The 15,372-nt window shown below is 39.1% G+C and overlaps 1 protein-coding gene across 9 annotated transcripts in view; it reads left to right on the top strand.

Annotated features, from left to right (window-relative positions):
• Nucleotides 1–15,372, top strand: part of DGKI (diacylglycerol kinase iota) — a 453,056-nt gene that overhangs the window by 251,095 nt on the left and 186,589 nt on the right. For all 9 annotated transcript variants that reach the window (XM_035723279.1, XM_027573716.2, XM_035723281.1 and 6 more), the window contains one exon: nt 1,120–1,198. In XM_035723279.1, coding sequence (XP_035579172.1) covers nt 1,120–1,198 — 79 coding nt within the window. The remainder of the gene's footprint in view (nt 1–1,119; nt 1,199–15,372) is intronic.

Raw genomic sequence — 15,372 nt, 5'->3', positions numbered from 1 at the left:
CCCTCTCATTTCATTTCTCTCTTAATGGGTTGAGGTCCTCACTCTAGTCAAACAAAATCTTACTAGTCAAGGCGCATATGAAACCCTGTAATAAATTTACTTTTGAGATCTTGAGGGTTAAACACGTACTTCTAACAGAAGAGAAGTAGATTTCTATCTGGAGGCTAAGCCTGATAATTATCTGGAAACATTATCCAAGCTGAGATGAAATTGCTTCTCTATTTACTTTAATATTTACCTTCCAACCTGAGTTGCAGAAGGGAAAATGGAAGAGCCACAATTTCCTCTCTAGCATTTTCCATGGGCTTTTCTCATTGTTCTAACATTGAAGCCTTAAAAGCACATGAATTTTGCAGTTCTGATGAAGGATTTTAGGTTGCATAGTCCTCTCCTTTACTAAGCTTGCAGTGGTAACAGCCAGGGACCCAGAGGACTCTAGGAAGGCTTGTGTGTGTACCCGCATCTATGTCTACATATTTCATGGTCATATTAAAGATACAAAGTCTGATAGACTAAATCAAAATTTGAATAATACTGACAAATATGTATATACACATATATATTTTTTTCCCTTGTAGATCAGGGGTAGCCAAATGTTTCCCTCTGCCCTATTGCTTATGACTTACGTCAAAAATATATTTTAAAAAATGGAAGGGTAAACATATTAAATATTATTCATTTGGAGTTGCAATATTAATATGCTGGACATAAATTCTCAAAAGGTATATTCACTGATTAGCTTACACATGATCCTTCCATTCGAATTGACTTTCTAAGTTTGCTTAGTGAGTCATTCTTTGAAACTTTTGGGCATGTGCTTCCCTCAGCTAAATTGGGCTCTCTTATTAATATCCACAAGAATAGTTCCCATTTAATAATTTGTATTTGCATCACTTGTTTCCTATACTACTTAAAATTCTTGGGAGTGTTATTTGATTTGAGCTTTCACTAATGAATTCAAAAATCCCCTGTTCCTTCTCAGCAAACACCTTCTGCCTCGGGCTGTGACTTATCTCTTTCCCAGGGACTGCCTGAGAGAAGGTGTCTGGTGTTAGGCTTCATTTTATTCTTTCTGCCTGGTTACGCACCACTTCACCTCTACTTTGTTCCTCATTGCAGCTTCCTCTGAATGTTTTCAATAATTACTTCAGCCTTGGATTTGATGCCCACGTCACACTGGAGTTCCATGAATCCAGAGGTGAGGACAACATCCCATTCCCATCTCCCAGGGAGGAAGTTTCCAGCAGGTGTTTTGCATGTTCCCTTCTGTTTGCATATCACTTAAGTATATTGACAGTGTGCATCAGTGTTGTTCATTTTAACTTTTGTGAAGACCCTGGGAGCTAGACAAGATAGGAACTTGTTACAGATAGGACCCTGAGACCTAGTTGTTTAGGGTCTCAGAGATGTAAAGGATGACACCAGATGGATGTTCCAGGTCTCAGACTGCTAATTTTTAAGTTTGACTAGAAACTTTGAGGTTAGTGAACTACTAGGAAGTGATAAAGTTTCTTTCATTTGAGTCATTAGGATATTTACAGCTTCTTGAACCACCGATTGTTAAAGTCCAGCACTTTATAAACCAGGGCCATTGAAATCTGGCAACAAAAACATACAAGTCCTCCCTGGGTGCAGAAAAGAGACAGCAGTCATCTTAGAACAGTAGGGGAGCTGATCGGTGGTTTAGGTGGAAAGAAAGGGTGGTGATTGGATTGGGGGTGGAGGTGCTGGGAATGCCCATTAGGTGGAAAGAAAGGGTGGTGATTGGATTGGGGGTGGAGGTACTGGGAATGCCCATCGGACAAGCTGGAGGGGAGAATGAGAGCCAGTGTCATGTCAAGGGCCAAAAGAGATGGTGGCAAGATTGGGGAACAAAACCATTTTTGAAAGAAATAAGATGAAATAATGGCATGCAGTTATATACTTCATCACAACATTTCTTATGCCATTCAGAGCTGAGAAAGTTTAGGATCTGGGCTTAGGTTTTGAAGCCCCAGTCTTCTGTGTTCATGCTCACTCACCTGGTGTCTCTTCATCTCTCAAAATCTCTTATTAATGTAACTATATACATCTGTGTCTTTGCCTGTATCTACCTCTGTACCTAGTCTCTTGTGAATGTTAATATATAACCAAAATCATGCCAGGCAGTAGGTTAGTGAGTGTGTTGTGAGATAAAAGTCTATACATGAGAGGATTATTTTACGTCTTTTCCTCCAGATTCTTCAAGAGCATCAGTGGTTTTAACTCCTGGAATTTGAAGTAGAGACCTAAAAGTTAGAATTCAAATGTCCAGATTCTAGTAATAACACAGAGGAAATTCTGATAACACTTTTATGCACTAAAGGTCAAGAGTGGAGTAGTAGGATTAAGGGTGTTAGAATACAAAATATAAGTGAAGTCCAAACCTGTAATTCTCTTACTGGGATCAGCAATTTTGGTAGGCTTTGCCTTCCTGCTTTCATAAGGCTTTGAGGGTCAAATGCTGTGTCAAATAAAAGCAGTACTCAGCAAAATACTCTCCATCCTCCATCCATGTCGATGTAAATGGTATGTTGGCTAATTGAATTTAAATTAAATAATAAAATAAAATAAAAGTGATGCTGATCAAAGAGAAAGCCATAGTTTGACTTTTCCCTCTGAAAGGCTGGTTGATAACAGAACCACAAATATCAAATACCCAGATCAGAAACACCATCACCCTCCCATTTCACTGCCATGGACAGCTCTTAGAGGTAGATATTCAGGGAGTCCTACTTTAGGGCCCACATTTATAGTCTGTTGGTCTCCCTATATTTTAGGAGACTTAATTTGGGGAAGTAAATGGAGATTACTTTCCTCATTTCTTAACCCATTTTTTCCCCTCGTATTCTTCAGGAGACTCTGGCTCTGGGCTTCCTAATAAAGTCCTTTAGTTTCTTTTTTTTTTTTTTTTTAAAGATTTTATTTATTTATTTGAGAGAGAGAGAATGAGAGATAGCACGAGAGGGAAGAGGGTCAGAGGGAGAAGCAGACTCCCTGCTGAGCAGGGAGCCCAATGTGGGACTCGATCCCGGGACTCCAGGATCATGACCTGAGCCAAAGGCAGTTGCTTAACCAACTGAGCCACCAGGCACCCAAAATCCTTTAGTTTCTTAACGATACTTATAATTATCACCAATGCGTGCATCTTCCAAAATAGACATCCTGGCATGAAAAGAGGCCTAAATGAGTAAGTGGCAGACAATGAGCTCATTCAAGGGAGACTAATATTTTGTCTACTTAATCTGACAATCTCCTAATGATACATTTCCTTGTACTATGATGAAACTTTTGTGTCTCAGAGTGAAGGGAACACAGAGAGACATCAAGGGGAAAAGACCAGGCTTAGAAGAGAATTCTTGAAGGAAAGTGATTTTTTTTTTTTAAGTTGTGGGACTATTTCATTTGAAAAGGAATATGCAAACTGATATATATATATGTGTGTGTGTGTGTGTGTGTGTGTATACACACACACACACACACATACATATACACACACATAGTATAATATATGTGTGATTATAAAACAATTGGTTAAAAGATGCAAAGCATTAGTCTTTGTGTAGATTATTGTTGAGGCTTAGTGTAAGTGCTTTCAAGCAGTATGAAATGGAATTGCAGACATTTGGCCTGCAGGTAAGCTAGAGCCCTTGAGGAAAACCAGTCACTGAAGAGCTGATAAGGGAAAACTGATGTTGACTGAGACTAATAGCTGCAATATTCATGAAGATGGTATTTCCAACATTCCAAAATGTTGGAAACAGATTTGGTTGATATGCCTATACCAGAGGTGTGGACTTCTTAGTACCTGTTAATCTATTCACTTTGCATTAATTTATGATGAAAAGTAAAATTACACAAGCTAATTTTCTTTTTTTCCTTTTACTATTTTCTGTTTATTTGGATTTTCCCCATATTTTTACCTGGATAATCAAGAAATCTCAAGCTCACCTGTAAAGGGAAAAGATAGTATGGCTGCATTTTCAATAGGGGCAGACTTATTCCTTTTGGTATTAAGTGGCTATTCTCAAGCCAAGAACACTTCAAACTGTTCTCAAATGCAGACACTCACAGTTTGAGACATCATGACAAAACTTGTATCATTTGCCATGAAATACTTAGAGGGTGACCTCATGAGAGCCATTATAAAAAAAGCCTCATGAGAGCCATTATAAAAAAATGAGCTTGTATAGAATAACCCCCATTAGGTATTAATTATAAAAGGGGTGTGTGTGTGTGTGTGTGTGTGTGTGTGTGTGTGTGTGTGTGTGTGTGTACTTAGGGAATTATTCTAATCTATCTATATGAAGGGGGTAATAAATACAAATCTCACTAAGGCAGAATCTTTAAAAATGTAATTGCAGAAGCAATTTTTGGCATAGATGTGAAATAGCCCATCAAATAGAGGGGACAATTAAAGACATTTGAGATAGTTTATTGGTGGTATTACTGTTTAAATACTTTTAGAATTACCAGTAGAAAATCAAGCGAGGAGTAAAGATAGTCTTAACATTTTGATTGACTTTGAATAAAAAGAATGCAAACATTTGAATAATTTGGGTTTCTATATTTGATCAGAAAGTAGGTTTAGTTCATTTGATTAGAAAATAGAGATGCTTTCTTCTTATTAAAGTGGCCAAACCATGCATGGTTGAACTGTTGCTTGCATATCAGAAAGTGCAATCTTTTGGAACAGGATTTGGAGACGTAACAGAATTGGCAATTTAATTTTCAGCAGGAGTCTTGCCCAGAACTTTAATAATTATTGCATTATGACAGTGCTTGAGCAAGTACATTGAAAATATTCCCATCTAATAATGTATAGCCATGTTGACAATGATTATGGTTATCAGGCGGCAAAGTTAGGTCTCACTTTGCCAGCTATATGAATTAGATTGTCATTTTTTTGGACATGAACGATATTAAGCACCTCAAACATTTAGCCTGAGATTGGATGCTTAAATTTTACTGCCTCGCTGAAATTACTCACTCAGAGGAGTTGAACCTTACACTACAAGGTCAGGGAAATACAATTATGATTCTTGAGGAAGCAGTATTTAAATTTGATTTAAAATTTACTATTTTCACTGAATATACAGAGACATGCAGATCAGCATATTTCCAAAGATTATGAATGTTTCATGATTCATATGGAGAATGATCAGATTTCTTTAAAAAGATGTTTCAGTGGCTTGCTAAATTTCATCATCACCATCACTGCAAAGGACACACTGTCAGTCTTAGGTCTAGGTACTGAGACTCAAACATTTGAGAAACTCTCACGGTCCAAGGTTCTCTGTCTATAAACTTTTTTTCCATTTTGAACCTCTGCATGGCATCTACCCTTCATTCAAGATTTAAGTGTACCTGCCTCTGGAACACTTTTGATCATTCCCTTTATGTGTGACTCTCACTTCATCTGATATAGGCATCTTTGTATGGCACATACAAAAGGATGTTATTCTTTGATTTTCAAATTTATCTCCACTCTAAACTCATGCAGGCAAAAGACCATATCTTCTTCTTCTTTTTTTTTTTTCCCAAGGGACCCTGAGCAAACACCCTGAGGCACAGAAGTTTATTTTCCATACTCTTGTATACTTTCTACAGCGATATAGATCTATAATGGTTTACAGCAGGGGCGTAGTTAAGGCACATTCCCCCATGTATACAGGAGTAGTCAAGCACGTAAGAATCTTTGAAACAATTTACAGGACAAGCTAACAAAGAGGGGAGTGCACTGTGTGCTGTTTACAAACAGCTGGCTTCCTATCTACTAAACATCTTCTGCGTACTTTGGAACGTGTGTGGTCAGTTCTAAGGGCATTTCACTCTGATCCTTTGGGTTATTTTTAACCCTGCAATCTCGAGTTTTTCTCAGAGATCTCGGAGTCTGCGCGAATGCACCACTGGTTGTTGTGGAGTTCTGTTTCCTACAGCTCCCCCTTTTTTTTCAAATTAGCCGCTGCCATAAGCACTCTGATGCAGGTTTTGGGCATTCATTTGTTTGAGGGTACAGTATACGGGATCCAGACCCCCTTACGGGCTTGGAGAAGGATGGAATCCATACTGTGCAGAGGCGCATGTCACCACCACTAACATAGCCAGGAACAAATGTTCAGGGCTTTTGGTAGATCTGGTCGTCATCTCCAGGACTCGCTCCACCCTCTGAGTGAGGGTCTTCAGTTGCCCCCAAATTGAGGGTGTTGCTGGGGGCAAGTTTCATTTTTAAGGTCTCTTCAAGGAGAGTGTTGCCATCTCTCAGACAGGGGATTGGGTGGTCAATCCCTGCAGTGGCTGAAAGACCTCTTCTGTTTTATCACCGCTCCTGGGCCGGACTTGCCAAAGAGGTATCCAAATTGCTCGACTGGATCCATCACCTTCTGTAGGGTTCCTATCGCTGGCCGATCACTCCTCGATGGGGGCTTCAGGTTCCTGTTCGGGCGCCACTTGTCGACCTCTGAGAGTCAGGGACCTGGGGCGGCGAAGGAACTGAGCAACACCATATCTTCTTATATTCCCTTTGCCAAGTCCATGGCTATCTCAATAAGTGTAAGTTACAGTAATGGAGAGTGTAACCAGAGGATAGGCCCCATATATAATATAAAAGGTAACAATAGAAAGGAATATATAGTAGGGCTAAGATTAGTTGTATAGGCAGTAAATAATATAGGAATTTGGCAGGGAAAACCTATCAGGGGAAATTTTCCAGAAAGGGTAAGAGGGAGCTGAGAGATAAAGGAGGAGTGTGAAATATGTAGAAAAGAAGTAAAGTGGGTGAGGGCATTTCAGACAGCAAAGTATAGAGGGACAAATGAGCTTGTGATAAAGATGGGATGACCAATTAATACATAATGAAAGAGTTTTGCAACGGTGTTAGAAAAATGGATAATGTTTGTAAAACTATTTGTCCTTAATGGGAGATGATGTTGGAAGATAAGATTTTTTTTGGATATATACAATTTGAATTGAAGGTGGCATTGTTACTTGTAGGCATAGATTTTGGGATTGTTTATGTATATATAACTGAAGTCTTAAGATTAGGTACATACCTAATGCAGAGGAATGTGGAAAATGTGAGTTTTGTGCAGTTCAAATTGCTTATTGATTTTTATAAACATAGAGTTGAACTTGTATTTATGAATATCTCTTCTAATATGCCAGACCAATGACAGACAAAAGTAGAGTTTAGGGTCCTATTCTGATGGCACAGATGTTATTGTGTTGTACATAAAAATAGGATTAATATATTAACTCAATGGAATGGAAGTTATCCAGAACCTTATTATCATCATCATAACTGGATTATATCTAGAGCCAAATCACTTAGGTGATTTAGATGATGAGATTTGGGAAGTTTGTGTTAATAAGATTTAGGTGAGATTTTTGGGTTTTGAGTTGATGCCCTAATGGGGATGAGACCTTTGGGGACCTTGGAAGGAATGAATGTTTTTCATATGGGAAAGATATGAATCATAGGGGTCAGATGGTGGGCAGTGGTAGGTAGAATTTTGGCCTTTATGACCTTTGCTATTGGTGTGATTCTTGTTGGTTAGGTTATTTTACATGGCAAAAAGACTTTTTTTAGTGTTATTGAGGTCAATAATTAGCTGACCTTATACAGGAAGATGATTCTGGGTTATCTGAGTGGGCCCAATGTGATACCATGAGCCCTTCAAAGCGTAAGTGGAAAGTTAAATAGGAAGTCAAAGAGATGTGGCAGAAGGGGAGTCAGATAGATTTGAAGTGTGAAAAGCACTTGATGTGCCCCTGCTGGCTTTGACAGTGGAGGGCATCCCAAGCCAAGGACTCCAGGAGGGCTCGAGAAGTTGAGAATGAACCCTAGCCAACAGCCAGCAAGGAAAAGAACTTCACTTCTCCAATTGCAAGGAAATAGGTTTTGCCAACTATCTGAATAAACTTTGAAGTGAATCCTTTTTTTTTTAAAGATTTTATTTATTTATTTAGAGAGCATGTGTGAGTGGGGGTGGGGCAAAGGAAGATGGGGAGAGAGAGAATCTCAAGCAGACCCTGCTGAGTGTGGAGCCCAATACAGGGCTTGATCTCATGACCCTGAGATCACGCCCGGAGAGGAAATCAAGGGTTGGAAGCTTAACCAACTGAGCCCACCCAGGCACCTGTGAAAGTGAATCCTTTTTAGAGCCCCCAGAGAAGAGTCCTGCAGGCTGACAGCTTGATTTTGGCCTTGGAAGACCCTAAGTAGAGGACTCAGGAGAGCCCAGTCCAGATTTTGGCCTAGGGAATAAGAAAATAAATGGATGTTTTAAGCTGCCACGTTTTCAGGAATAGAAAACAAATACAATTAATGTTGGTGTCCAATCAGATTATAAATAGGCTAATGGCCTAGACATATACAGTGAGCATTTAGATTTCACTTGGTTATACCCTGTCTTTGTGGAAGAGGAAGATGGGCAATAGAGGAACTGTAACAGTAAGCCATGGGTGCTTCCACTATTGGGATCTTGGGATAATTTGAGTATTATTGGCATTCCTTGAGAATGGCCTTTCATAGTTGACCTCATACCAATTAACAAATACAACTTCCTTAGGGAACAAGAATGCTTAAACTTTCTTACTGGTCCTTTCCCAATTCTGTAAGCCCCCTTTTCTTGATATAGTTGGGGACCACGTTCCTTGGACCTTCTCAAAGACCTGTCAGTTTTGGGGGGAGCAAGATGGCGGAGGAGTCGGAGACCTGGATTTCGACTGGTCTCAGGAATTCAGCTGGATAGGGATCAAACCATTCTGAACACCTACGAACTCAACAGGAGATGGAAGAAAAGAATAGCAACAACTCTCTGAACAGAAAAGCAACCACTTTCTGGAAGGTTTTTTCTGATTTGTTTACAGTATATTTTCTGGGGACATTGTTACCCTGTTAGCATTTTGTTCTCTCATTCATCTATTCTCCTCTGGACAAAATGACAAGATGGAAAAAATCACCTCAACAAAAAGAACGACAGGTAGTACCGACTGCCAGGGACCTACTCAATATGGACATTAGTACAATGTCGGACCTAGAGTTCAGAATGATGATCTTAAAGATACTAGTTGGGCTTGAAAAAAGCATGGAAGTTATTAGAGAAACCCTTTCTGGAGAAATAAAAGAACTAAAATCTAACCAAGTCGAAATCAAAAAGGCTATTAATGAGGTGCAATCAAATATGGGGGCACTAACTGCTAGGATAAATGAGGCAGAAGAGAGAATCAGTGATATAGAAGACCAAATGATGGAAAGTAAAGAAGCTGAGAAAAAGAGAGATAAACAACTACTGGATCACGAGGGCAGAATTCGAGAGATAAGCGATACCATAAGATGAAACAACATTAGAATAATTGGGATCACAGAAGAAGAAGAAAGAGAGACAGGGGCAGAAGGTATATTGGGGCAAAATATAGCAGAGAACTTCCCTAATTTGGGGAAGGAAGTAGACATCAAAATCCAGGAGGCACAGAGAACCCCTCTCAAAATCAATAAAAATAGGCCAACACCCCGACATCTAACTGTAAAACTTACGAGTCTCAGAGACAAAGAGAAAATCCTGAAAGCAGCTCGGGAGAAGAGATATGTAACCTACAATGGTAGCAACATTAGATTGCCAACAGACCTATCCACAGAGGCCTGGCAGGCCAGAAAGGACTGGCATGATATATTCAGAGCACTAAATGAGAAAAATATGCAGCCAAGAATACTGTATCTAGCTAGGCTGTCATTGAAAATAGAAGAAGAGATAAAAAGCTTCCAGGACAAACAAAAACTAAAGGAATTTGCAAACACAAAACCAGCCCTACAAGAAATCTTGAAAGGGGTCCTCTAAGCAAAGAGAGGGCCTAAAACCAACATAGACCAGAAAGGAACTCAGACAATATACAGTAACAGTCACCTTACAGGCAATACAATAGCACTAAATTCATATAGTTCAATAGTTACCCTGAATGTAAATGGGCTCAATGCCCCAATCAAAAGACACGAGCTATCAGATTGGATTAAAAAACAAGACCCATGGATATGCTGTCTGCAAGAGACTCATTTTAGACCCAAAGACACCCCCAGATTGAAAGTGAGGGGCTGGAAAACCATTGACCATGCTAATGGACACCAAAAGAAAGCTGGGGTGGCAATCCTTATATCAGACAAATTAGATTTTAAACCAAAGACTGTAATAAGAGATGAGGAAGGACACTATATCTACTTAAACGGCCTATCCAACAAGAAGATCTAACAATTGTAAATATCTATGCCCCTAACATAGGAGCAGCCAATTATATAAGGCAATTAATAACAAAAACAAAGAAACACATTGACAACAATACAATAATGGTGGGGGATTTTAACACCTCCCTCACTGAAATGGACAGATCATCTAAGCAAAAGATCAACAAGGAAATAAAGACTTTAAATGACACACTGGACCAAATGGACTTCACAGACATATTCAGAACATTCCATCCCAATACACGTTCTTCTCTAGTGCCCATGGAACATTCTCCAGAATTGATCACATCCTAGGTCACAAATCAGGTCTCAGCCGGTACCAAAGATTGGGATCATTCCCTGCATATTCTCAGACCACAATGCTTTGAAACTAGAGCTCAGTCACAAGAGGAAAGTCAGAAAGAACTCAAATCCATGGAGGCTAAAGAGCATCCTACTAAAGAATGAATGGGTCAACCAGGAAATTAAAGAAGAATTTAAAAAATTCATGGAAACCAATGAAAATGAAAACACAACAGTTCAAAATCTTTGGGATGAAGCAAAGGCAGTCCTAAGAGGAAAGTATATAGCAATACAAGCCTTTCTTAAGAAACAAGAAAGGTCTCAAATACACAACCTAACCCTACACCTAAAGGAGCTAGAGAAAAAACAGCAAATAAAGCCTAAACCCAGCAGGAGAAGAGAAATAATAAAAATCAGAGCAGAAATCAATGAAATAGAAACCAAAAGAACAGTAGAACAGATCAACGAAACTAGGAGCTGGTTCTTTGAAAGAATGAACAAGATTGATAAACCCCTGGCCAGACTTATCAAAAAGAAAAGAGAAATGACCCAAATCAACAAAATCATGAACGAAAGAGGAGAGATCACAACCAACACCAAAGAAATACAAACAATTATAAGAACATATTATGAGCAACTCTATGCCAGCAAATTAGATAACCTGGAAGAAATGGATACATTCCTAGAGATGTATCAACTACCAAAACTGAACCAGGAAGAAATAGAAAACCTGAACAGACCTAGAACCACTAAGGAAATTGAAGCAGTCATCAAAAATTTCCCAACAAACAAAAGCCCAGGGCCAGATGGCTTCCCAGGGGAATTCTACCAAACATTAAAGAAGAATTAATACCTATTCTTCTGAAACTATTCCAAAAAATAGAAATGGAAGGAAATCTTCCAAACTCATTTTATGAGGCCACCATTACCTTGATCCCAAAACCAGACAAAGACCCCATCAAAAAGGAGAATTACAGACCAATATCCTTGATGAACATGGATGGAAAAATTCTCACCAAAATACTAGCCAATAGGATCCAACAGTACATTGAAAGGATTATTCACCACGACCAAGTGGGATTTATCCCTGGGCTGCAAGGTTAGTTCAACATCCGCAAATCAATCAACATGATACAATACGTTAACAAAAGAAAGAACAAGAATCATATGATCCTCTCAAGAGATGCAGAAAAAGCATTTGACAAAGTACAGCATCCTTTCTTGATCAAAACTCTTCAGAGTATAGCGATAGAGGGTACATACCTCAATATCATAGAAGCCATCTATGAAAAACCCACAATGAATATCATTCTCAATGGGGAGAAACTGAGAGCTTTCCCCCTAAGGTCAGGAACGTGGCAGGGATGTGCACTATCACCACTGCTATTCAACACAGTATTAGAAGTCCTAGCCACAGCAATCAGACAACAACAACAACAACAAAAATAAAAGGCATCTGAATCAGCAAAGAAGTCAAACGCTCACTCTTTGCAGATGATATGATACTTTATGTGGAAAACCCAAAAGACTCCACCCCAAAACTGCTAGAACTCATACAGGAATTCAGTAAAGTGCAGGATATAAAATCAATGCACAGAAATCAGTGGCATGAATACTCATGAAAGAAATTGAGGAAGACACAACGAAATGGGAAAACATTCCATGCTCATGGATTGGAAGCACAAATATTGTGACGATTTCAGTGCTACCTAGAGCAATCTACACATTCAAAGCAAGCCCCATCAAAATACCATCCTCCACTTTTTTCAAAGAAATGGAACAAATAATCCTAAAATGTGTATGGAACCAGAAAGGCCCCGAATAGCCAGAGGAATGTTGAAAAAGAAGAGCAAAGCTGGCGGCATCACAATTCCGGACTTCCAGCTCTAGTACAAAGCTGTCATCATCAAGACAGTATGGTACTGGCACAAAAATAGACACATAGATCAATGGAACAGCATAGAGAGCCCAGAAATGGACCCTCAACTCTATGGTCAACTCATCTTTGACAAAGCAGGAAAGAATGTCCAATGGAAAAAAGACAGTCTCTTCAACAAATGGTGTTGGGAAAATTGGACAGCCACATGCAGCCACATGCAGAAGAATGAAACTGGACCATTTCCTTACACCACACATAAAAATAGACTCAAAATGGGGGAAGACCTAAACGTGAGACAGGAGTCCATCAAAATCCTAAAGGAGAACACAGGCAGCAACCTCTTCGACCTCAGCCACAACAACTTCTTCCTAGAAACATATCACCAAAGGCAAGGGAAGCCAGGGCAAAAATGAACTATTGGGACCTCATCAAGATAAAAAGCTTTTGCACAGCAAAAGACACAGTCCACAAAACCAAAAGACAACCGACAGAATGGGAGAATATATTTGCAAATGACATATCAGATAAAGGGCTAGTATCCAAAATCTACAAAGAACTTCTTAAACTCAACACCCAAAGAACAAATGATCCAGTCAAGAAATGGGCAGAAGACATGAACAGACAGTTTCCCAAAGAAGACATCCAAATGGCCAACAGACACACGAAAAAGTGCTCCACATCGCTCGGCATCAGGGAAATCCAAATCAAAACCTCAATGAGATACCACCTCACACCAGTCAGAATGGCTAAAATTAACAAGTCAGGAAATGACAAACGTTGGCGGGGATGCGGAGAAAGGGGAACCCTCCTACACCATTGGTGGGAATGCAAGCTGGTGCAGCCACTCTGGAAAACAGTATGGAGGTTCCTCAAACAGTTGAAAATAGAGCTACCATACAATCCAGCAATTGCACTACTGGGTATTTACCACAAAGATACAAATGTAGGGATCCGAAGGGGTACATGCACCCCAATGTTTATAGCAGCAATGTCCACAATAGCCAAACTGTGGAAAGAGCCAAGATGTCCATCGACAGATGAATGGATAAAGAAGAGGTGGTATATATACACAATGGAATATTATGCAGCCATCAAAGGGAATGAGATCTTGCCATTTGCAACGATGTGGATGGAACTAGAGGGTATTATGTTAAGTGAAATAAGTCAATCAGAGAAAGACATGTATCATATGACTTCACTGATATGAGGAATTCTTAATCTCAGGAAACAAACTGAGGGTTGCTGGAGTGGTGGGGGGTGGGAGGGTTGGGGTGGCTGGGTGATAGACATTGCGGAGGGTATGTGCTATGGTGAGTGCTGTGAATTATGGAAAACTATTGAATCACAGATCTGTACCTCTGAAACAAATAATGCAATATATGTTAAGAACAAAAAAAGAAGAAGATAGCAGGAGGGGACGAATGAAGGGGGGGAAATCAGAAGGAGAGACGAACCATGAGAGACTATGGACTCTGAAAAACAAACTGAGGGTTCTAGAGGGGAGGGGGGGAGGGGGATGGGTTAGCCTGGTGATGGGTATTGGGGAGGGCTCGTTCTGCATGGAGCACTGGGTGTTATGCACAAACAATGAATCATGGAACACTACATCAAAAACTAATGATGTGATGTCTGGTGATTAACATAACAATAAAAAATTAAAGAAAAAAGACCTGTCAGTTCTTATACATACACAAAGACATATTCAGCCACTCAACATTTTAAAAGCCAATAAGGAATGATTAAGTACTATTATTTGCAGACTGTCCCTTGCTTTCTTAGGGACTGGCGTCTGCTGGGAGTAGGAAAGCTCTAATACTACCCAACATCTCTCTCAGCTCCAGTCAACCTTTGTTTCTGAGGCTCTTTGGAGTAGGGTAGATACTAAAATGGAAAAAGTGTTTAATCATCAAGGCAGCCTTAATCAGGGAGTCAGGAGTATAATACCATTATACTATTAGCAGAGATAACAGAATTTACCTCCATCTTTTCTGTTTTCAGGGCTAAGGAATATGTGTGACTCTCCTACATTGTTATCTTTCTGACACCTCTCTAAATGCTAGTGTCTTAATCTTGTTTAGTTTTATTAATTGAATTTTATCTAGTTAAATTACATCTGAAGTGACTGTTTTCATCAGCTGTGTCAGTAAAATCACCAAAAACTCAGTTTATTTATTTTATTCTACTCTTTTGGTTCTTACAAAACATTTTTGATCTCTTGAGAGAAAACTATTTCTTTAAAGGGGGAAAAAAAAAAAACCTTAGGCTCATAGGAAAACCCCTTAAGAATGTGAATCTTTTCCAAACCATAAAGTAATGTTCTAAAAAGTACATGTTAATAGTTGATGCATGATTCACTTGATAGCTACAGATGTTAGTGCCCTGAAAAAGTTCTATGCCAGAACTGTGGGTGCCATTTTCCACTTTTTTATTATAACTTGCCCAATAGCAAAATCTGACCTTCTTTCTTTCATTCTTTTTTAAATAGGGATTATGTACCCATGATAAATTGCATAGCAACAGAAATTCTAATTTTGCCTCTGGTTCCATAAAGCAAGAGTTAATGCAACTGAAAATGTTACCCAGCCAAATTTGGGTTAAGAAAGGTTAAAAAACAAACAAACAAAAAATGTTACTTAGCAGCCAAATTTATCCTAAAGGCCCATACTGTAAAAATGGTGAATTCTGGGTCCATAAATGGGGACCAGGGAGATAGAGCACTAAGTACCACTTTTATCACCTTTTTTTTTTTAGTCTAGCCTATAAATTAACGTTTAACTTTTGTTTGATTTTGTTTCTAGGGTTCAGAGTACTTAATTCAATAGAATAGAGGGAATGTTTAAGGAGAGGTATGAGATACAGAAACTTAAATATGTAAAAACTCAAGTCAAATTACAACATACGACCTTATTTTTTTTTTAAGTTTGCAAGCTTTCACCCAGTTTCCATGTTATGCGCT

Source organism: Zalophus californianus, chromosome 12, assembly GCF_009762305.2.
Source record: "Zalophus californianus isolate mZalCal1 chromosome 12, mZalCal1.pri.v2, whole genome shotgun sequence".
Taxonomy (NCBI): Eukaryota; Metazoa; Chordata; class Mammalia; order Carnivora; family Otariidae; genus Zalophus; species Zalophus californianus.
Note: the sequence above shows the minus strand (reverse complement) of the source record. Positions and strands in the feature narration are given on the sequence as shown.